At 36.8% G+C, this 23,274-nt stretch overlaps 1 protein-coding gene across 1 annotated transcript in view; it reads left to right on the top strand.

The window, feature by feature from the left end:
* Positions 1–421: 421 nt before the first annotated feature.
* TRIP11 (thyroid hormone receptor interactor 11) overlaps positions 422–23,274 on the top strand; it is a 28,328-nt gene continuing 5,475 nt past the window's right edge. Inside the window, exons 1-17 of the mRNA XM_041398746.1 lie at positions 422–1,195; positions 3,624–3,700; positions 4,663–4,773; positions 5,848–6,123; positions 6,946–7,014; positions 7,705–7,870; positions 9,734–10,096; positions 10,786–10,826; positions 11,704–11,907; positions 12,908–15,937; positions 16,148–16,288; positions 16,504–16,697; positions 17,607–17,770; positions 18,099–18,202; positions 18,437–18,536; positions 22,182–22,263; positions 23,058–23,172. Coding sequence (XP_041254680.1) covers positions 1,057–1,195; positions 3,624–3,700; positions 4,663–4,773; positions 5,848–6,123; positions 6,946–7,014; positions 7,705–7,870; positions 9,734–10,096; positions 10,786–10,826; positions 11,704–11,907; positions 12,908–15,937; positions 16,148–16,288; positions 16,504–16,697; positions 17,607–17,770; positions 18,099–18,202; positions 18,437–18,536; positions 22,182–22,263; positions 23,058–23,172 — 5,376 coding nt within the window. The 5' untranslated portion in view covers positions 422–1,056. The remainder of the gene's footprint in view (positions 1,196–3,623; positions 3,701–4,662; positions 4,774–5,847; positions 6,124–6,945; positions 7,015–7,704; positions 7,871–9,733; positions 10,097–10,785; positions 10,827–11,703; positions 11,908–12,907; positions 15,938–16,147; positions 16,289–16,503; positions 16,698–17,606; positions 17,771–18,098; positions 18,203–18,436; positions 18,537–22,181; positions 22,264–23,057; positions 23,173–23,274) is intronic.

Below are 23,274 nucleotides of genomic sequence, written 5' to 3'. Positions count from 1 at the left end.
GTATTTATATCAGCGTTTTTTGTAACTATCATTCTGACTGACGCAAAACTGCTTTTTCTGTAACAGTGCAGTAGTCCTTGTAGTCCCAAGTTTAAATACCTCACCTGATCAAAAAACAAAAACTCTGAATTGGAGCAGTTTTGGGGTTCTGGCTGGAAATACAACCAAGAATCACAGAACGGGTCAGGTTAGAAGGGACCATAGTGGGTCATCTGGTCCAACCTCCCTGCCCAAGCAGGGTCACCCTGGAGCACATGGCACCGCATTCAGATGATTCCCGAGTACCTCCAGCGAGGGAGCCTCCACAGCCTCTCTGGGCAATCTGTTCCAGTGAGCAGTCACTGCACAATAAACAAGTTTTTCCTGATATTCAGGTGGATCTTCCTGTGCATCAGTTCCTGCCCGCTGCAGACCTTGTCCTGTAGCCGGGCTCCAGCGGGAAGAGCCCGGGCGCAGCCTCTTGGCACCGCTCCCTGAGACTGATAGACGTCGATCGGGTGCCCTCGGTCTTCCCATTCCACTCCATGTACATCCGAAGCAGCCGGGGCTTCAGGACCTTGTGTGTGTTGTGAGAACACATATTCAAACACAAATCGTGTCTACTCTCGTACAAACCACACTGTTGGCTAATGGCCCAGATCCACCCGGGCGGGGAAGTCACACGGCTCCACGCCGCCATCCCGGCATCCTTTGCTTCCGCCCACACGCCATATCCGCCTGCGAGGCGGCGCTCTAGCCCGAGCCGCCGCTCTCGATGGTGTTTGGGAGGGGTGTCATGGCGGCCGTTGAGGTGGCAGCGGCAGCAGCCGCCGGGAGGAGTCGCTGAGCCAGGACGGGACAAGACAAGCCGGGAGGAACAGCTGAGCCGGAGGAGCCGGGAGGATGCGCGCAGCTTTGACGGACGAGTTGCCGAGCCCGGTGTGCTGAGCTCGGAGCAGGAGCGGCGACCCGCTGTAGCGAAGAGAAGGGGGGCGGAGGCGGCCCCTTGGCCCGCGGGAACCGGCTGCAGGGGCTGCCCGGCAGGGCCGAGCGAGGCCCGGAGCCCTCCGAGCCGCGATGGCGTCGTGGCTGGGCGGGCTGGGCTCGGGGCTGGGCCAGTCCCTGGGGCAGGTGGGCGACAGCCTGTCCTCGCTCACCGGGCAGATCTCCAGCTTCACCAAGGACATCCTTCTGGAAGGCGCGGAGGAAGTGGGCGGTAAGGGGGCTCGGGACGGGCCTGGCTCCGCGAGGGAGCTCTTCCTCCTCTTCCTCCTCCTCCTCCTCTTCCCCCGGCCCCCTCCGCACCCACAGCGGCGGGGCCTGCGCTGCCCGCACCGGCCCGGGGGGAGCCGGTTGCGGCTTGGTGATTTCGCGAATGCTGCCGGCTTTGCTGCCTTTGTTTTTGTTTTTATTCCGCTCTTGTGATTTCAGGATCTGAATACACAAATATAGTCCCAGGCTCTAATAGCAAATGTGAGCCTGTTTTACGCTTATTATTCAGAGGTTTCTGAATTCCGTGAAGTGTTATGTTGCTCCGGAATGACAGCACTCAAACAACACTTTTTTCCATTCTGTTTGCTTAGTTTATCTAAACTCTCAGTTAATTAGCAGCTCTTACACCGGTTCCATAAAACTGCAGAGTTGTAGTACAGAGGTTGTTTTGCCACTGGTGTGATCCAAGTCTGACGTGTCACAGAGGCAAAGGTTCAGTGTTTGTCATTGTTTTGTTTATATTTCAGTTGTGCCCGGAGAAACCTGTCGGGTTCTACAATTCCCCTACAGCCAAGTAGGAGAACAGGGCCCTTGCTTTATAAGGATTAGAGGCTAGAACGATTTGTGTTTAAAACAGAAAGTTAGAATAAAAAAAATTTTAAAACCCACAAAAATCAGAGATGTCAGATTAAGATATTCTATAAACCAATAGTAAGTCTGTTCTGGAATATAATATTTTCTTCATATTTTTAGTAATGACTTTTGGTTACAAATTTTTGAAAAAAACTTTAGTGAAGCTGTTGCATGATGTGGTAATAAGTATCAATAGATACTTATTATATCTCTGGTATTACCATCTTGTGACTAGAAATTATTTTAAAAGTTAGCTTCCTCAAAACAGTATTAAGAATAGACACTACAAAGAACAGCTAAGACTTCTGAGTAGTCATTTTAAATGTGAAATTAAGCAATTCTACTTGGTTTACAATCTCTCATTTCTGAAGTGTTGTGAAAGAATATTATAGAAACATGTGTTGTATAAACCCTGTTGGCAAGCTGATATAATGGGTCTCATATGGATGGCCTTTTTGGTGCACAGGTAAAATGCTCAGAAGAGAGAAATTCTGACAACTGTGAATTTTTTTTTTTTCACTTTTCTGAAAGGCTTACTTAATGTTTTAAATTTCAAAATCTGTAGTAGTTTAGTTTGGAATGTTATTTTATTTTCCTGAGCTGTGCAGTCATTTAGAGTGCTTATTTTGCTTTTTTGGAAGATAAATTGTGAACTCATGCATTGGTGCATGAGTTTGTGCAAGAGAGATGTACTGATGTTTAGTAGTTACTTCCAGATGTACTTCACTGCTGGATACTGCTGGGAACAACTTCAGTCTCCTGAAAATGTCAGGGTAGTACATTCATATGGGTGACTAGACTCCAGGGTGTAAAAAATCTAGTGCCATCCTCTTCTGTAAAAACCTTTAAGTACTATGTGGCCTTAACAACACTTTTGAACTACTTCCTTACAGTCTGGGTTAATTTCCTAATTAGTTAAAATTTGATAGGTTTTGATGTTATGCCTTGCATTCAGTGTTTTGACTCCCATCAGTTGTTTGTGGATTATGGACTTGCACATTTTCCATTTTGCAGTTTTCATGTGTAGATTGTTTCCTCTGCAGTGATTGAGCTGTCTTGGTTTTAAACAGCACATGGGAAATTATGAAATATAGTATTTACTTGGAAATTGTACTAATTTCAAATTTTCAAGTATTGTCAAGGTTGCTTTATAGTCAATTCAGGATGATTTCTCATTGCTAAAAGGAAATCTGGTGTTTCTGTCCATTAAAGGTGGGACATAGAAGAAGTGAATATAGCCAGTTTGAGGAGGATTGATCATTAAAATGTGTCTGGAATTACCTGCTTTTTCTGTTGGATAAACTGGGATGGTAGATGTATCACCTTTTTAGAGACAATGAGTCTTATGGGATTGATGTTTTGTTGGTGTGGGTGGTTTGGGTTTTTTTTCTGAAAATTCAGTCACTGTTATGTGTATTTAATGGAATTAATATTTGTTTTGAAACTTCGCGTGGTATTACAGAGAAACAGAATCTTAGGTCAGGAACAAGTCTGAAATCAGAAACATATTCAGGGACACAAAATAGTCAAGTAAAACATTTTTATCTCCCTTACTTTAAAGCTTAAATCCATACTAATCTGTTAGGGTTTTGATTTGATTTAAAGCCTAAATATGAGTGAACTAAATTAGATGCAGAAAGACTGTGAGAAATAATTCTTACAGTGTTCTGATAAAAACAGCTTTTGATATTTACCTAGGAATGAACATTAAAGTAGTCTGAAGTAAGATATGTATTAATATCTGGTCTTAACAGATTGAAAGGATTGTAATTAAAATGAAAATTTTCATTTTCTTTCAGATGCAGCGACAGAACTCCATGTGTCCAATTCTAGACTCAGAGAAATAGAAAGTATTAATGCAGCACAAAAGTTTGAAGTAAGAAATTGTAGATCACTATTTTGTAATTAAAAGAAGTACATAGAATTTGTTTTTTATGAAGTTGAAATGTTGCACTGAAGTTGTTTGTCCCTGGGTAAATCCAGAAACAAGGGTGACAGTGATGTTAGAATGTGACTCTGATTTTGTGCCAAACTGCCATCACAGTTAGGAACACAAATTTTATTTAGGGACACACATATTTATTGGTGTATGCATGTGCTGCAAGTTTTCATCTTTTGCTAACTGTGACTGTTCCTGCCCTGTCAGGTGGACTTGGACTGCAGCAGTAGGCTTGGCTCTGAAAAGTGTGGGCATTTTCCCTGGTTCTGTTCTCTCTCTGTTGTCCTGCTGTTTGGTCATTCTGGCGTAGGCTGCTCGTGCCTCTCCAAAACCACTTAAAAATCTCATGTATCTTCATGGAAAGTGGCTTTCTCCCCGCTTAAAAAGGACTTTTTGGTCTTTTGACTTTGTCTCTAAATAAACAACTTTCACGTATGCCTTCAAGCCTCAAGAGCATTGTGAAGTTAAGATACTATTTTGGGGACATAACTGTTCCTGCTTGTCCTCTTTCTAGTTTCTTGCCATCTGCTCTTGGCTGAGGTCAGAGGGAAAATACTGGATGTTAGCTCCAATTTGTGCTTTGTGGCTGTTCTTAAATTCTACCTATGGATCTTGCTAAGAGGTGATTCAGCCCTGACTTCTTTAATTCTTGGCATTTATCTCTGGTCATTGCAGCCCTTTTTTCTGGAAGTGAGCTGGAGTCCATGCCATATAAAAATGGAAAGCTTGGACATGACCGTGATTTGGGGCCCACACATTGCTGTTACTGTATGTTTTGAATGAAGTAACATGAGAAATCCATACAATTTAACTTCTTTGCTGTCCAGTAGCTTTGTGCTTTTCTGATCCTTTAAGGACTGTGCTGAGTTTACCAACATTCATTTCTCATTTTTTGCTAGAATGATAGACTGAAAAAAGTCTGTAGTGACTTAGAAGAAAAGCATGAAGCAGCAGAGCTGCAAATCAAGCAGTTGTCTATCGAGTACCGCAATCAGCTTCAACAGAAGGAGGTAAGACACAGAGTAAGATTTCTCAGTAAGTAGGTGCAATAAACTTAGCTGTTTTTCTGTTTAATGCCTTTGTTTTAGTGTGTTCTCTTCCAGTGGAAATACTGGTCACAGCTATGGCTTCTTGGTTTGTTAATGTAGACTAAGACATATTTCATCAAATAATGTAATGTAAGCCAAGCTGCCAGGAGATAGTTAAAAGAAAACACTCTGGGAATGTCGTGCAGCTGTCAGAATTTCTGTTGTTTCTGGGATACTGTGAGAACAGACACTCTGCTGCTTTGTATTTCTGATTCAGTTACTTTAAAGGAAGGCAACAAGAACAAATTCCCACTTGAAGCAATTATTTTGTTTTAGGTGTCATTATTTATCTTTAACATATACAATTAAAGAGAACAGAGCTAGCTTTCAAAATTTATGAAATGTCCCTTTGTGATGGAAGCATCAGCTTTATAGCCCATTGTATGAGATTTTGTAGACCTAAATGAAGAAAGTTGCCAGCCTGCTGAGAGTTGCACAAAGAGGAGTTTTATTTCTTTGTTGATTTGTTCACAAATTCTTGTGGGAGGTAGAGGAAGTAGAACTATGAGATGTATGAAAATCTGCTTGTTAAATACAATAACAGAGTTGTTACAGTAAAATTACATGCAGCTAATTTCACTTTACAGTAAATAAGTAAATTCTCGCTACACTGAATTGTTAAGCATAAAAGAAATCAAGTGTAATAAAAATACCTGGAAAAGCATCATATATTGCTTAACTTCCATATCTGAATACCCTCTTTTATATTTAATTTTTTTGTATAACTGGTTAGCCTGGATATTGCTGTACTGCTTGTGTACCTTGGCTGCTAAAAACACCCCTGTGTGTTTCTGTGAGGTACTTTAGAACACTTGAGCGAAGGGTGGCTTTTTCTCCATTATGAGAATGTTTGGAGTTTTTTTCTTTTTTTAGTGAAAGTGATCTATTATTTGTGCTGGGGATGTTGTTTGTTTCACATTTCATAAGGACCCAATGGGTAGAGTGTATTTTGATATTCTTATTATTGAAACAATGCATTTTATTTTGTATATCCAGGTGGAGATCAGCCATCTAAAAGCCAGACAGAATGCACTACAGGAACAACTGCAGAAAGTACAGACAGCTGCTCAGACTGCTCAGTTGGGAGCTGGTGTTTTGCCAGCAGCCACTGCATCGGCCTCCTATGTTCCAGAGGTCAGACATTCCTCAGGTTTTGAAGGAGATGACATGGATTTTGGAGATATAATCTGGTCACAACAAGAAATAAACAGATTGTCCAATGAAGTTTCCAGGCTCGAATCGGAGGTTGACCACTGGAAGCAGATTGCAGTGGTGAGTGGTTTCTCTTCTATCCTGTCCTTCCCTCTCCCCTCCAAATTATTGTTCTCATTGCATTTGGTGGATTCTTTGAAAGTTTATGCTGAAAAATTTCTAGAAGCAACATGTTGTGGTGGAAAAGCTGAAACCTTTTGTGCTGTCACATCACTAAGGATACATTCAGTGACTAACTTCCAAATGCTATTTTGCAATGCTTTTATGCATGATTTGTCAATTTAGGTAAAGGATTTCATGAACATTCACCTAGAATGCTACTTCAGGGTTTCATTTTTGTTCAGCCTTTCAAAAAAATACTTCCCTTCCTCTTGGCTATGTTATGGATTGTTATTGATAGCACAGTACTGTTCAAAGTAATGGTTGGATACTTGCATTCTTTTATACTTTCTCTTCTCCCAGTCTCATGGTACGTCAGTTATAATTCATGCTCTGTTGACACAAAAATGGATGTAATCTTTCAAGTTGCTGCTGATGCTAGTTACCATTTTTCAGGTATAGCCTGATTTTGGAGGTATACTTTTCCCATGTGAAAATACTCAAAAGTATGCAACCCTGTTGTCTTACTATGAACCATAACACCCCCACTTCAAATTTTTACCTATTATATGTAGCAGTGTAATTATAAAAATCCGTGAAAAATTAAAATGTTTCCATTAAAATGTATTTTTTTGAAAAATCAAAATTAACATTGGATTTTTATTTTGCTTCATGTTAGCTTTGTTGTTTTCTACTTTTGAGTATCAGTAGAAGAGCAATTTAGATAAAAAATGCATGTATTTATCGTAGTTCTCATGTGGATATGTGGTTTGGGTTTTTTAGTCTTCCAAACTGCAAGGCACAAATGATGCTGAACAAAGTGAAATATGCAAACTACAAAATGTTGTTAAGGTAAGATGACAAACTAGTCTTCTTGTGCTTTACTCTTCATGGTTTTGCATGTGGTCACATACTTGTAAATATTTTAACTAACACTATTATAACATTATTAAAAATGCATGGGGGTATGTAGTAGCATAGCAACCCTTCAGTCAGCAGTACAATATTTAAAATCAATTACTCTGAGAAAGGGTGTTTGTATGATTTGATAATAACAGTATCTTAGTTTGAAACAGTGACATTAGTACTTACAAGGGCAAGTCACTTTGTGAAGCTGTTGATGAGTTATGAGACTGTATTTTAGATAGACAGAATAATTTCTCCCTTCTCAGAAACACGTTGCCTTTTTTTGTTGAAGGTGCAAAATACGGATTTTACGTGTCATCCTAGAAAGTTACTAAAAATGCATTCTAGTGTATCCACTTTGTATATGACTTGTAATTGCTTTACATTGGTTTAATATTTGCTCTTGTGGAGAGCATACTATTTGTGTGAACATATTCTTTAAAGGAATTTCTTGCCACATGTTTAAAAAAAAATCCCAATCAACAAATATCAGAAAACTTGACTTCTGTGAGAAATCCATCAATAAATCCTTTAATTAGACTGGAGAAAACTTCTTTCTTTTGTATTGTATTATTTCTTACATAAGAAGACACTGTGCTGTGTTTTGCCATTTTGTTTCTCTAATGATATTTTTAGGAGCTCAAACAGAATTTAAGTCAAGAAATAGACGAACATCAGCATGAGCTGTCAGTATTGCAGGATGCCCACAGACAGAGGTTAGTAGAGATAAGTCGTCGACACCGAGAAGAGCTGCGTGAATATGAAGAGCGAATTGAAGAACTTGAGAATCGGTTACAGCAAGGTCTCTGTTACCACATGCTTTCTGTTTCATTTTATGTAGAGTGAATTTGGGTTAAAATGTTGAATATGCATGTAGCAGTATAGCTTATATCAAATACATGATGTTTAGAATTCAAATTTCAGTTTCAGTTCAGCTTCTTATTTAAGACACGTGTCCCGTATCTTTTATTCAGTCTGGTTGTCTTCAGCACTGGAATGATAGCATTTCATCTGTGGCATGTGTCAGTCTGGAGGGTCATTTTGCATACATACCAATTGTTGTGCTCTGAATTTTGCACTTTCTGGGTTGGTTTTTTAACTTAAACTGAATATAAGTGAGGATAAGACATACTGAATTGAGGATTACAAAAGTATCAGGACAAAAACCAACTTTTTTTGAGAAGTACTATGTGCCAATTGAGTTACTTGGCAAAAGCTCAAAGATTGGGTAGTGAGACACTGGAACAAGTTGCCTAGAGAAGTTGTGGGTGCCCCATTTCTGGAAATGTTCATGGCCAGATTGAATAGGACCTTGAGCAACCTGATCTAGTGGGTGGCATCCCTGCCCATGATGATGCAAGTGTTGAAACTAGGTGTTCTAAAGGCCCTTCCAGCTCAAGCTATGCTGTGATTCTATGATTGCCATAAGGACCATGCCTTAGTGTGTGGCATAACTACAATGTAGAAGCTCAGTAGTTCCCACAAATAACTTTTTGTTGCCTTGTAAGTATTTCATCCTCCCTAAATATAGTCATGCCAGTTAGGTTTCCTCGAGAGGCTTCTTTGCACAAATACATAAGCTTTGCCTGTAAACCTCTATATTTACCTGATAAAACTTGAACGTCTGGAGTGTATATACTCTCCTTTTGGAACAAGAGATCTATTCCCTTCTTGGAAAGAAGGGAAGTTTTTTTTACAGATTCTCTTAACTTCAAAGGTAGTACTGATAAGGAATTTATTCCTTAAAATCAGATGCCTGTTAAGACGTAATAGGTTTTTTCACTTCACATACATACACCAGCAGGACTAATTTAAGGAAGTTGAAGGTAGAAGTCCCTTATCTTTTACATTACCACTTCTCTGCAAAATAAATACTGCTAGTGGCTTTTGAAGAACTAGAATATTTTACATTTTTATTTTGGTCATTCTGTCTGACAACATATAATAGGGGCTAGGGCAGGGTCTAGTGTTCGAGCAGACACAGAAGTGAATTCACAAGTAGTGTGCTTTCATTTAATTTTTTTTTCTGCACTCTTCTGATGATGCCTTTTTGTACTCTCTAACTTACCTGGAAATTATAGAAGATTGTACAGAAATGAGTGTCAGTATAGTATATGATGGATTTGTAAAAAGGAAATTCTGGAAAATGTTTTTGTTCAGTTGAATACCTTGGTGCATCATTTAGAAAATTATTTGGAGCAAATTTTTCTCTGTAACAACTATTTGGCAAACTTTTGAAATGTAATTAATTAAATTATAAATTGATTTTGCATCAATCTGAATTAGATGGGATTTGAAAAATTATTATTAGAAAATTGAGGTGTTCTAAATCCTGATAAATTAGATTGTCATCTCCTCACCAAGAGAGGTGGGGATCAAGTATATTCCAATTAAATTGGAAACAAAATATGTCTTGCAACACTTACATTTAAAATTATTTTGAGCCAAGCATGTGAAAGTATTCAAAAAGCTACTTGTCCTGCTAGTAATATGTATAGCACAGCTTCAGTTGTTAACCTTATTTAACCAAGCTTTCTGTTGATGATAACCATGTCTTTGTTTTAGTCTATCTCCCTCTGTCAGGAGAAGAGGTGAAAGAAGAGAAGTAAAAAATCTAGAGTGATGGTTTTGGTTAATATTGCAAATAATCTCTTTTGTCTTTTAGATGGTGTGAGCACTGATGCCGTGGATGACCCTAAATTTACTGAACAGAAAAAAAAAGCTCAGAGTCCAGATGGAGGACAGGTGGAAGAGTTGCAGGTTGTAAAGGACCTAGAGGATGAAATAAGAAAATTAAATCACAAATTGTCTTCTGCCAAGGCAGAAAACAAAAATCTTCTGAAGGAGCAAGAATTTGCAAAGCTAGAAAAAATCCAAATAGCACAAGATTATGAAAAGCTTAAATCTGACTTTAATGCGCTTCAGAGGTCTGTGGCAGGGCAAGATGCTCTCCTGAAAGAACAGAAGCAGCTCCAGTCAAAGACATCAGTACCACAAGATGTTGTCAGCCTACAGCAAGCATTGTTAGGTACTAAGACTATGAGCTTTTATTATTATTATTTTATTTTTAGTATATTTTGACATGCTTTCGCTTTTAAAACTCAAAATTTATTTCATGAATTTAAAACTGAATATGAGAATATGAATCTTCAAAGTATTGCTGTTTTAGAAAAGCATTGTTCATTGAAATAAGATGAAGCAGAAAAGAGAATCCTGTTAGGACTAGTGTGGTTGTCATAGGGGTTTCTGATTAGGGAAGTAATCGTGTCTGCCAGCTGTTTGGTATGGGTTTTTTTCTTTAAAAGTAAGTAAGCCTCAATAGAAGTTGTTTGTTTAAATTCAAAAAGTAGATTTTTGTGTGTGTGTGTGTATAAAGGTACTCAGTTGCTAATATCTTCTCCTTAAGGAAACATTAACATACCTATTTAACAAATATATCTGTAGGTAGAAAATATTAAAATATTTCAAAACTGATAAACTCTAGTGCCAAAGTGCCCCTAATGTGGGATGTGTTGTGAAAGTAATACTCTGCTTTGAGGTGGTGATTGATGGTATGTTTGAGTCTTTTACGGCACTGATGTTTGTCATCACAAAGGACTGTGAAACTATTCTCTTCAGAGCAGCAAAGTTCTATTTGGGCAAGGTGAGAGAACGTATTTGTTTTATTGTTGTTTGAAAAGTAGTAAATTATCTATTTGATTTCATTTTCCTTTATAGAAGCAGAAAATGAAATAGCAAGACTTTGCAGTTTAAATCAGGTAAAGCAATTTCTGAATTGATGGGGGTTTTTTAACATTTGCATTTCTACATAAATAACATTGTAATGTAAAAGAAAATAATTGTAGTTTAATTCTGTAATTATATGTGGAATTTACAGAAACAATACATTTTTGCTTGTGAAACTCCACTGTGTATTCTATTAGGAAAATCATTCAAGTTCCACCCATCCATTATTGACTAGAAAGCTGTAATATACATTTTAAAAGTACTAGTGGTACATTCTGTAAAATATGTCATTTTTCACTTCTGCTTTAGCGTGTTTCAGTTTTGGCACTTACCAGTTGTGAAATATTTCTCTTCTGTGTAGTACTCTTAATAATACTGCATTCCATCTTACTGATGAAGTGAAGCAGTGGAACATATCACACCTTTAGTTTTTGGTGTTGTTGTCTTGATCTTTTATGAACTCTGACTTGAAAGATTTAGTTTATTTTACTTTGTATCCAGTAGTATTTTTCAACTGAGTTTTTCTGTGTTTTGTATGCATTCAAGAGTTCCCATAGCATGGTTCATAATGATGTTATTTAGATGCTCTTGATTAAAACTTATGTCTCACCATGCAGCCTGCTGTGTTTAGGGTGGCTCTTGCAGTTATAATAATTTATCCCAGCTGTCAATCCATACCTCAGAGGCAGATATAACTTCTTACCATACCATGGTAAGAAGTTCTATTTGTGCAGAAGTTTATGCACTCTTAAACCAAGTGATAAATAAATATATATGTATGAGTGGTAGAGAGAGATACTTCCCAGCAAAGAATTTTTAACTGGGGTGGTATTTATGCAGGCTTAGAGATTCTAATGTAATTTCAGCAAGAACAGTCTGATATTTACAAAATTTTTTTTTTATTTTGAGGGACTTGAGAAGGAACTGACGAGTGCACAACATAAACATGAGAATATTCTTTCTTCGAATACAGAGGATCAGAATTCAGAAATAAATCAGTTAAGACAAGATTTGGAAAGGAAAGAACATGAATTAAATGAAAGTATTGCTGAAAGAGAAACATTAATAGCAGAGTTGGAAGAACTAGACAAGCAGAATCAAGAAGCTACTCAGGTAATAAATACAATAACTAATTACTGAACTGCTGAATAAATGTTTAGAATTCTGTATGTGTTTTTCTTTTAAGTTGATCTTTGAACATAGATAGCAGGGAAATATAAGTTATCTTTTGAGGCCTAAAAACAAATACTTGGGGCCAGTATTTCTCTATATCTGCCATCTCAATGTGAAATTCAGAAGTGCAAGTAAAACCCACTTGTTACAGACAAAGAAGTAATGCAGCGTGTCAGCTATCCATAAGAGATGTTACTTTACTGTTAAAGTCCTGTTAATAGTCCCTGATTTTTCATTGCAGCATTTCTGAAGAAGTTTATCCTGGTAATATTCTGATCTGTCTTAGGATAGTATGCATTACTATGATTCTTGAAACTTTTTCTTCTATAATTTTTAATTATGTTGAATATTTAAGTTACTTTATAGCAAGTTCTTTATAATATGAGCATTCATGGAGTAAAAAAGTCACCAATTATATATAGTCAGAATTAAATTATACCTTTATGTCAGAATACCAGTATATTTGACCTGTAAATTTGAGTTGCAAGCCATGTGTTTTCAATTTTATTGATTTACCAATGAATCACCTATGAAATTAATCCAAAGTTAAAACAAAATTTGAAAATAGAATGTACAGATAATTTAAATGTAGTGCCACCCTCTTTTAAGCAATGGATGTTTGCTGAATTCCAAATGTTACGGCAATTTCTGACAGGTTTTTTTATGTAGGTCTTTTTATTTTTCTTCATTTAGGTAGTTAAGGTTCTTGTAGGGGTGGTGTTCTTTTCTTTTTTTGTAGTGAAATGTAGTCTGTCCTTATTTGATATTTGGTTTAAATTAATTTAGCATTGACTAATTGATCCTACTTGCCAACTTATGTTGGCAACTAACATTTTTTTCCTCTCCATTTTTTTTATTGTTTAGAGGATAGAAGTGAATGAAATGCATAGTTCAACTGGTTTTGCTGCCCTATTGAATTCTGTTTTGTGTTCATTTCCAGCATATGATTACACTGAAAGAGCAGATGTCGAAGCAACACACAGAAACTGATAGTCTCATTAAACAGCTGAAACTTGACATAGATTGTGAAAGAAAGAAAGTATCAGAATTAGAAAATGAGAAGATGAAAACTATTAAAGAGTTAGATAGTCAGAAAGAAAAACTAAGCCACTGTTCATATGCACTTAATGATTTGCATATAACTAAGCAGCAGCTACAAGACAATATTAAAGATCTTCAGGAACAATTAAGGAAAGCCCAGGAGTGTAATTCACATAGTAAAAAAGAAATTGGAGATTTGCAGCAGAGACTGAAAGAAAGAGAGGAGGAACTTCATGTATCCTTGAGCAAGTTAACAGAAAAAAGCAATGAGGAATCTAACTACACTTGTCAAGATCTGATTCTGAAAGAAAGAGGAGCAGAAATTGCAAAACTACAGAAGGAGGTTTCAGAAAATAAACAGATAAATGAAGATCTACAGAAATCTCTGTCTAATCTCAGAATAGAAAATGGAAAGCTGATAGCAGCCGTTGAAGAACTAAAACAGGAGTTAAGTGATGCCATTTCTGAGAAAAAGAAAGTTCATTTGGAAAAAGACACTCTTGTGGAGGCTTTGAAAATGGAAAAAAGGCAGTTAGAGAGTGAATTAAACGAGGCAGAGAAGAGGCTTTTGGAACAGGCACGTAATTATAAGCAAACTATTGAGGAGTTATCGAGCGCGCGTAGTATGGGTACCACTGCACTGCAGCTCGAACACGAGCGCCTGGTTAAGCTTCATCAAGAGAAAGACTTGAAGCTTTCTGAGCTTAAAAAGACCATTGAGCAGATGGAAATTGACCATCAAGAAACAAAAGAGATGTTGACTACTAGCTTAGGAGGACAAAAGCAGTTGACAGATCTAATAAAAGAGAAAGAGGTATTCATTGAAAAATACAAAAATCAAGCCTTACAGGCAAAGCAGGAACTTGAGGAGTATATGAAAGTTTCAGAAAAGCAGGATGTCTTAAAACAGAACTTGGAGGAAAAAGACAGAAGTCTTGCAGTCATGAAAGAAGAAAATAATCATTTGAAAGAAGAAATTGAACGGCTTAAGGATCAGCAGAGTAGATCTACGCCTGTGGTTGAGCCTAAAACTTTAGATATTATTATTGAACTTGAAAGTGAGGTAACACAGTTAAAAGTGATAAAGAATAATCTTGAAGAAGAAATAAAAGTTCACAAAAAAACAATAGAAGATCAGAATCAAGCAACAGTGAAACTTCAGCAGTCATTGCAGGAGCAGCGAAAGGAAATAGATGAATCCAAATTGCAGTGTCAGCAAATGAATGTCACACATGAAAGACTCTTTTTAGAAAAAGATGAGGAAATCAAAAATTTGCAGAAAACAATTGAACAAATTAAAACTCAGTTGCACAAAGAGAGACAGATTATTCAGACTGATGCTTCTGATCTTTTTCGGGAAACCAAGGTTCAGACTCTTAATGGAGAAAATGGAAGTGAAAAACATGACTTATCTAAAGCTGAAATTGAAAGACTGGTCAAAGGTATCAAGGAAAGGGAGATGGAGATTAAGCTGTTAAATGAAAAGAATGTTTCTCTAAGTCAACAAATTGATCAGTTGTCTAAGGATGAAGTTGGTAAACTTACTCGGATCATTCAAGAGAAAGATTTAGAAATACAAGCTCTTAATGCTAGAGTTTCCTCAGGTTCCTACAGGCAGGATGTTCTTTCCCTTCAGCAGCAGCTGCAAGCTTATGTTCTGGAAAGAGAACAAGTACTAGCAGTTCTAAGTGAAAAGACAAGGGAAAACAGTCAGTTAAAAACAGAGTATCGTAATATCATGGACATGGTGGCTGCTAAAGAAGCAGCTTTGGTGAGGTTGCAAGAGGAGAACCGAAGGTTATCCAATAGATCCGAAAACAGCAGTCAAGACATGTCTAGAGAAACTATTCAGAATCTATCCCGTATCATTCGAGAAAAAGACATTGAAATAGATGCCCTAAGTCAAAAATGCCAAACCTTATTGACTGTCTTGCAGACATCCAGTACAGGTGCTGATAATGGGGCAGGTGGTGTGAACAGTAACCAGTTTGAGGAACTTCTGCAAGAACGTGATAAACTGAAACAGCAAGTAAAGAAAATGGAAGAGTGGAAACAACAAGTAATAACTACAGTCCAGAACATGCAGCATGAGTCAGCTCACCTCCAAGAAGAGTTGCACAGGCTGCAAGCACAAATTTCAGTTGAAAGCGATAGTACTTCAAGGCTGCAGGTAGATTATAATGGCTTGATTCAGAGTTATGAACAGAATGAGAAAAAATTGAAAAGTTTTAGTCAGGAATTAGCACAAGTTCAACACAGCATAGGACAGCTTTATAACACTAAGGATCTTCTCCTGAGCAAACTGGATTTGGTAACACCATCTGTGGCAACAGCTGCCACTGTTTCACAGCTTTCAGGTGTTCAGTGCAGTCCTCCTGAAGCACTCAGTGAGGAGTGCAAACTCCTTCAAAATGAGTTGGAACAACTGAAAAAAAAGTTACAAGAAAAAGATTCAACTATCAGGATTCTTCAGGAAAACAATCAGCGATTATCTGATTCTGTTGCTACAGCATCAGAGATTGAAAGAAAGAGTCAAGAAGGGACTGAATCAGAAATGAGGCAGATAAAAGAAAAACATGATGTGTTACAGAAGTCACTAAGAGAAAAAGATATATTGATTAAATCTAAAAGTGATCAGTTACTTTCTGTGAGTGAAAATCTTAGCAACAAAGAAAATGAAAATGAGCTTTTGAAGCAAGCTGTAACTAATCTAAAAGAAAGAAATTTAATTTTAGAAATGGATATTCGAAAACTGAAAGAAGAAAATGAAAAAATAGTTGCAAGGTGCAGGGAAAAAGAAACAGAATTCCGTGCACTTCAGGAGACTAATATGCAATTTTCAATGATGCTGAAAGAGAAAGAGTTTGAGTCTCACTCCATGAAGGAAAAAGCTCTTGCTTTTGAGAAGCTGTTGAAAGACAAAGAACAGGTATGTACCTTCATACTTTATGACTGTCTCTTCAAACTAGACAAGTTCAAAATAATATGCTTCCTGGATATTTTTCTGTGTTGCAGGGCCATATATGTCCTGCCCTCTTCCTTGTTAGATCAGTTGTATCTTTACACTCTTCCTGGCAAAGACTATGCCTCTGGTAAAATTGTTGGCAGTGTTTGCAATACTTGTTTATGTCTTCAACAGGGCAAGACAGGAGAATTGAATCAGCTGTTAAATGAAGTTAAATCAATGCAGGAAAAGGCTGTTACTTTTCAGCAAGAGAGAGACCAAGTCATGGTAGCACTCAAACAGAAGCAAATGGAGAGCAGTGCCCTGCAGAGTGAGGTACCACCAAATAATTTATAGTTGCAAGAAATAAATGAAAAAAGAATAAGAAATTGCATCTGTAATATTTTTTGGATTAGTTTAATATCAATCACTCGTTAAAAACACTTAAAATTAATACCCTTGCAGTGTGCTTCAGTGGATATGTGTTATATTTGCTTAATTTTTTTTATATGAAGTGGCAGTCCAAGCAACTTAAGGTATGTTCTACACAGGTACAGCATTTGCATGAAAAGGAGCAACGCCTAAATCAGGAACTGGAGAGGCTGCGGAATCACCTTTTAGAAATGGAAGACTCATACACCAGAGAAGCTTTAGCTGCAGAAGACAGAGAGGTCAAGCTAAGAAAAAAGGTTTTGATTTTGGAAGAAAAACTTGCATCCTCATCTACTGCAGTGGAGAATGCCAGGTAATGTTAAGTATCACTGTCAGCTAAACTGAACTGATGCCTCTATTATACTGAGCTGCTATTCTGTAACAAACTAAGTACTTGAAAAAACAAAATTATGGGAACTTTTGGTACTCAGAATCAAGAGGGTGATTTGGAATATACTTGGCTACTGTCGAGAATTTAATGTATTTCTCCTTTCAGTAGCAACTATTGAAACCTTACATCATCAACGGTGCTTAGAACTAGAAAAAAAAATCCTTAACCCTTCAATTTAGTTGTGTCTTAAAAAAGTTTGAAAGAGTCTTATTTTATACACTTCAATGCACAGATGTGCATTGTCTGTGACTGTCATGCCGTGTGAATTGCTTTTGAGACACACACTTCTACTTTATACCTGATACCATGGAAAGTTTACACTGCTGAGAACTTCCTTCTATAGAGCAAGATGCACTAAATTTCTCATGGGTAGCAGAATCTGGGAGGCTAAAATATTTTTGCACAATGGGAAATTAAATGGAGCATTTAATCATTAGTAAGTAGCAAGATATACTGAATTCTTGGAGACTGGGATTAAAAGTAAAAACTGGTAGACCTATTGGTTCATAGTAATTGAAGCAGAAAACTAGGAAGATACAGGGTTTTTTTTAAAGATGATGTTATAATAATGAACAAAAGCTAGGATTTTTTCTAATGCATTTCAGACGGAAGAAGTTGATTGGGGTTTTTTCTTTGATGGCCAAAATTTTGTTGCCAGACTTCTTTTAAATCTCTTTTTAGGTTGGTTTTGTTTGTTTGTTTTTAAAGAGGAATTGGGGAGAAAATGCCAAAATTTTTGTAAATTGAGCTCAAAAATTTTGGTAAGCTGTTTTTTGGTGGGATTTAATTTTTACTGTGATAAATTAAGTAATGTATTTTGTTTTCATTAAGCCATCAGGCTAGTCTGCAAGTTGAATCTTTGCAAGAGCAGTTAAACCTAGTTTCCAAGCAGAGAGATGAAAGCATGCTGCAGCTGACCATCTCCCAGGACCAAGTGAAGCAGTATGCACTGTCTCTGGCCAACCTGCAGATGGTACTAGAGCAGTTCCAACAGGGTAAGGTTTGTCAAGAAGTAGCAGAGATTGCAACAAGTATTTTGCAACAGGAATAGTTACCATATTTTGGTGCTTTTGAAGTATTAATTTCCTTGTTTTCTTTTTGATAGCCTGAGTTTTAGAATCTGTTGTCTATTAAAAAACTTGAAAAAAACCAATTCTGTGAAAACTGTTGATCAGTATCACATTAATGGAATTTGAATTCCACCTCTTACCTCGTGAAGACCAGATATGATAATGCTGAGGTTTTGCAATTGCATATCCCAAGAAGAGTTACTTGTTGTAAATTAAGATAGTTTTGTTTTGTCTCTTATTTTTAATTCTTTAGAAGAAAAAGCTATGTATTCAGCAGAGCTGGAGAGACACCAAAAACAGAGTGCAGAGTGGAAGAAGAAAGCAGAAAACCTAGAAGAAAAAGTTGTATCACTGCAGGTGGGCTGAATAATGAAATTGAACCTTGTGAAACTAAAATGTAGTTCCTCAGTGAGCAAGCAAAGTAGCATTTTTCTGCTGACCCTCTGTTTTCTGAGGGTGTTTACAATCCAGTTATTTGAAAGAACAAGTAATTGCAGTCTCTTCATTGATGTCTGATGTGTGGGATATTAGGGTAGTTGTGATAGTGATCTCCCTGCTTCTCTTTTTGTCCCTTTCCTACCCTCTATTTAGGTGAGTTTAGAAGAGGCAAATGCTGCTCTGGATGCAGCATCCAGGCTTACTGAGCAGCTTGACATCAAAGAGGAGCAGATTGAAGAACTTAAGAAAGAAGGTAACTACTTTTTTTTTTTTCATTTCTGCTTAAAATATTTCAAGCAGCTGAGGAGATAATGTAGTATTCCTAGAAACTGACCAGAATTCATATCCTATGAGGGACTAATTCTGTGACACATTCTGAGGACTTCCTTGCTTATAAAGCAAATATGAAAAAGTATATTTGCCTTCTGTTAAGACCTTTCTCAAAAGAAAGCCCTGTAGAAGTGTTTTGGGGTTTTTCCTTGTAAATACCAGGACACTTGATTTAGCTCTGTAAGTGTCTTTTTTAAAACTTGGTGAAATGCCAAATGTTGTCAGATTTTCCAAAGTAGCTACCATATTTGGCATAGATAGAGGAGTACAGTGAGCTAAAGGTGTGCAGTTGGTAAGAGATGTAGAGGCAGCAGCTCGTGCATAGATGGGACTTCCATCTCTGCTGGATGCAGTGGTAACTCATGCTTTGAACATATACAACTAATTATTGCTACACTTTTTAAAATGATAATAAGTCTTACTCTTGTAATAAGTGATGTTTTCTTGAAGCATTCTTGCTTATGACAGATAGGTGGTATGGGATCTCATTTGAAAGTCTTCAAGATTCCAGCAAGAACTCTACAAAAAACAGTCTATTGTTTTTCTGCTACATATTTGAATGTGTACTTACCTAAATTTAATTCTCTCTAAGTGCTCCCTGAGTTGACATATGAACTTTATAAGCTAAATTAAATTTCAAACTGCTACATAATGTATAACTACTAATCTGTTATTGAATTGACTGATCTGTATATCTGTCTCACTACAGACATTCACAGCAAAAGTTCACAAGCCCTGGATTAAAATTAACTTTGGCATAGGCAAATACTGCTTTTAAATGGGAAGTTCTTCATTACTATTTATTTTGTTGTCAAACCCTTGCATAAGAAAGCAGGAGGGGTTTAAACTTGGAGAGAAAACTGAGTATCAAGCAGTGTTGTATAGGCAAGCAATTTACTTGATAAAAAAAAATTGAAATGGAATTGCTGCATAAAGGAAACAGCACTTTTATGTTGTTGTAAATAATGACTTTTATAGAAAAAAAATAACACTTTGTATTCTCTATTTATACAAGAAAACATAAAATGTCTTATTGCAAATTGGCCAAATACATTCCCAGACACAGTTTTCTTAGCCAGATCTTTTGAAGGATTTCTGCATGGATTTTTTGGCAGAAGAAGTGATTTTAATGGAAAAATATAAGATGTACCAGATGCAGTTTTTTGGATTGCCATAAATGGTTAACAAATTATTGGAGACTGTAAATGTCTGGTTTACAGCAGTCCATGCTGAATTTTGGCTCAGAACCTTTTTGTTACTTAGTCTTTTCATACACCCGCAGTACATGTTTAAGTCCTTTTCAGCTGTAGGATTCTATTTTAGAGGGAAATGTTCCATTTAAAAAATATTTTTAATGATAAAATTGCATAATCACTGTGGATGGAATATAGCTGTGTAGTGGTCCTGAAAAGTTGATTCTCTTTGATATAAGATTTCTTTTCATTTAAATTGTTAGTGCTTTTTATTTTGTTTAAATTATTAATACTTTTGTTTTAAGATCCATAATAAAGGAATAACTGAAATGAATAAAAATTGAAAAAGCAAGTCACAATTGTCTTGCTTTGTAGAGAAATAACAGCAGTGTAAAATTTAATTGAAATTTGTTTTCACATGCTGCTTGTTTATCTTTTTGTGTTGATAGTATAACACTCTTTATTCCCTTCTGTTCTGTGGACATGCAAATAACAACTCACCTATGCATGTTCCTGCAGCTGTATCATTCTATAATCATATTGCCTATGTTTTTCTTTAAGTATTGGTGTCCTATTTAACCATATTTATAAAGCAGCACAATTTTAAATAAATGTAAACCTTGAAACCATGGCTTAATTCTCCTTTGCCTCACCCTGGTTCATTGAGAGAGAAGTGCTGAAGAGCAGTCACACTATTAGAATGGATTTTGATGCATATGGATGTAGTTGTTACAAGCTAAATTGTTGCATAATACATGTTTTCCTTTCATTTTTAACTTGCTTTGAATGAGGAGCTTACTCTGTGTGTTCTTTGAATAAGAACTTTCCCATCATGACATTAGTTTGTTCTATTCTGTACTCCTTAAAATTCATATTTGTGAAGTAAAAAGTTTGTATAAAGATGTGTAGTATTTGAACAGGGCATATTAGGTTGCATCCATTTCACAGACTGGCTCTTTGATGTGTGTATGTATGAAATCTCTGTGTGAATTCTCGTGGAGTTAATTAATTAGTGTTAATTGAGAACCGTGTTTTGTCAACATAGTTGTGGCATGCACTTATTAAATATTGAAAGTTGTGGAAATGAGTAGAATCCTTTCCTTGCACCACAGATTATTTGAAGGTTGTAAAAATTCTTAGAAGTAATTTTTGTTACAAAGATGTTCAGGCTTTTTAGAAATTAACTATGAGATAGATAAAACCAAAGTGTATCTTTTGTGGCTTCTAATGAAGCATTTTTAACATGAACCCAAAAACTGTTAAAAACTAAGTTGATCAGCAGTTCTTGCAGAGGATTTGGAGGTAAGCATTACGCCTCTTAGGGAGAGAGGAGAAAAAGTTCATCCCGTCTGCTTACGTCTGTAAGGTAGAGATGGTCTTCACATGAACAGTCCATGTTATAGTATATTTGTCAAGTTTTTGTGTGTGAATAAGGCTTAATTGTACTTTTATTAGGCTTCAGAGGTAGTATGTTGCAGAACCCCAGTTTGGTGAGAAATTACGCTTTTTTGGCCTTTCTGGTCTCAGGCCACCTCACATTCATTGACTTATATTTCTGCCTATTTATTCAGTTTTCAGGCCATGATGCCTGATTGAAGTGTTTGCCATTTTGCTCTCAGTCTTGTTTTTGGTTCATGGTAGCATTTCATCTTTTCCATTCATGTTTTTGTTCCCAAAGTAGGGGTAATCTTGCATGTGTCTGCCTCTCTTGCTAGTATACTCAATCACAAAGCACAACACTGTTTCTACCATGCATTAGTGTGTCCCAGCATGCTGTTTCCAGGGCTTGCATCAGTCACAGGAGTGGGAAGGGTCCAAACAGAACAGACTCTCAACAAGCTCCTAGCTTCAAGCTCCTAGCTAGATGTTACTCTGCTAGCCAGTAATTCATCTGGGAAATTTAAGAACTCCTTGGTGCTTCAAAGGAGCAACTTGATAGTAGGGTATGCGGAATACCTGGGCTTGGATAATATTGGAGGTTATGGGCAGAGATTAAAAAGACCTGATGCCAGCATGGAGTGTAGTCATTATGAAAAAGATTACCACCACAGGACTACAGGCCTTGCTGAAGAGTTCCTTTCTAGTTCTGTATTATTTAGATAGAAAAGAGTAGTTATTAGACCTTCTGCAATGGATTTATTTAATGTGTGGCCCTGTACTTCAGCTTTGAGTATCATTCCTGAAATTTCAGCTTGTGGTTTCAAATAGCAATGACTTCCTAAGTTGACACCTTTTTTAAAAAATCACATCAATTTTATGGTTTTGGTTTTTTATTTAAAAGTGCCATAGCAATATTTATGAAGGTATGTATTACTGATCAGTTATTGCAGCGTTTCAAAGTTTTTGTTTCTTTTGCTGTGACATTACATTTATAGGTGAGATCAGAAGAGAAATGTTAGAAGATGTACAAAATAAATTAATGAACCTTATGAACAGCACAGAAGGGAAAGTGGACAAGTAAGTCTTTAATGAATGACTTGATCTAAGTTTTTGGGTTTATTCCTCTCAATGTACAGATGTGGCACTCACAGTTGCAGGTGTAGTAGAGGACTGTACTTCTGTATGTTACCTTGTAATTACACTTCTATTATTTTGACATTTTTCAATTGCTTTGTGGTTGTAAATAGTCGTTTTGATTTTTAAAACCAAGAGATATGTGTCTTTGGCTCACTGATGTGTTTCTAAAGGAGAAGTGCACTTCTGTAGCATGAGCTCTGCAAATGGAGATAAGAGTTCTTAATGAAACTATTTTATAATGTTCTGGGTGTGAACAGCAGGCCTTTTCATGTGTCTGCATCACCTGGATGTCATGTAAATCTCTTTCTTGGTCCTTTTCTTTTTCTTTTCTACCCAGTAGAACTGAAACAGGGATAGGCAGATGGGCTCCCCTGCCCCCTTCATTATGTCTTGGTTTGGGACTATACAGAGCTTTCTTTTTAAATGCACTGCTGAATCAGGATCTTAGAACAAGCATTTTCCCTGACTGTAGCATGTACATCCAAATTTGCTCATGTTACCATTCAGTTTCACCTCATTGCATACAATATTGCTAATACTGTCCAAATCCACACTGTGTAAGAAATGTAATAACTTAGAGGAAATTGGTGAGGTACCCTTTAGTTATTTGTATTTGTTGTGTTTATTTGTATTACTGTAAATTAGGCAAGAGTATAAGGAATAAATGCATCAGTATTATGATATCAGCTGTTACACAAGAGCAGCTTGTATAACTACCTTCTTTTATTCTGCAGACTGTTGATGAGAAATCTCTTTATTGGGCATTTTCATACTCCAAAAAATAAACGTCTTGAAGTGTTAAGGTTAATGGGAAGTATCTTGGGACTGAAAAAGGAGGAACTTGATCAGGTAATACTTTGCAGTAAACAAGGCACCCTTTTCCTGTTCCTGTTCCTTTTCCTTTTCCTTCAGTATCCTTACCTGAAAATAGAATGACTTGCTGCTGAACTA

Source organism: Onychostruthus taczanowskii, unplaced genomic scaffold, assembly GCF_017590055.1.
Source record: "Onychostruthus taczanowskii isolate IOZ18803 unplaced genomic scaffold, ASM1759005v1 scaffold1, whole genome shotgun sequence".
Classification (NCBI taxonomy): Eukaryota; Metazoa; Chordata; class Aves; order Passeriformes; family Passeridae; genus Onychostruthus; species Onychostruthus taczanowskii.
This window is presented reverse-complemented; position numbering and strand designations above follow the sequence as displayed.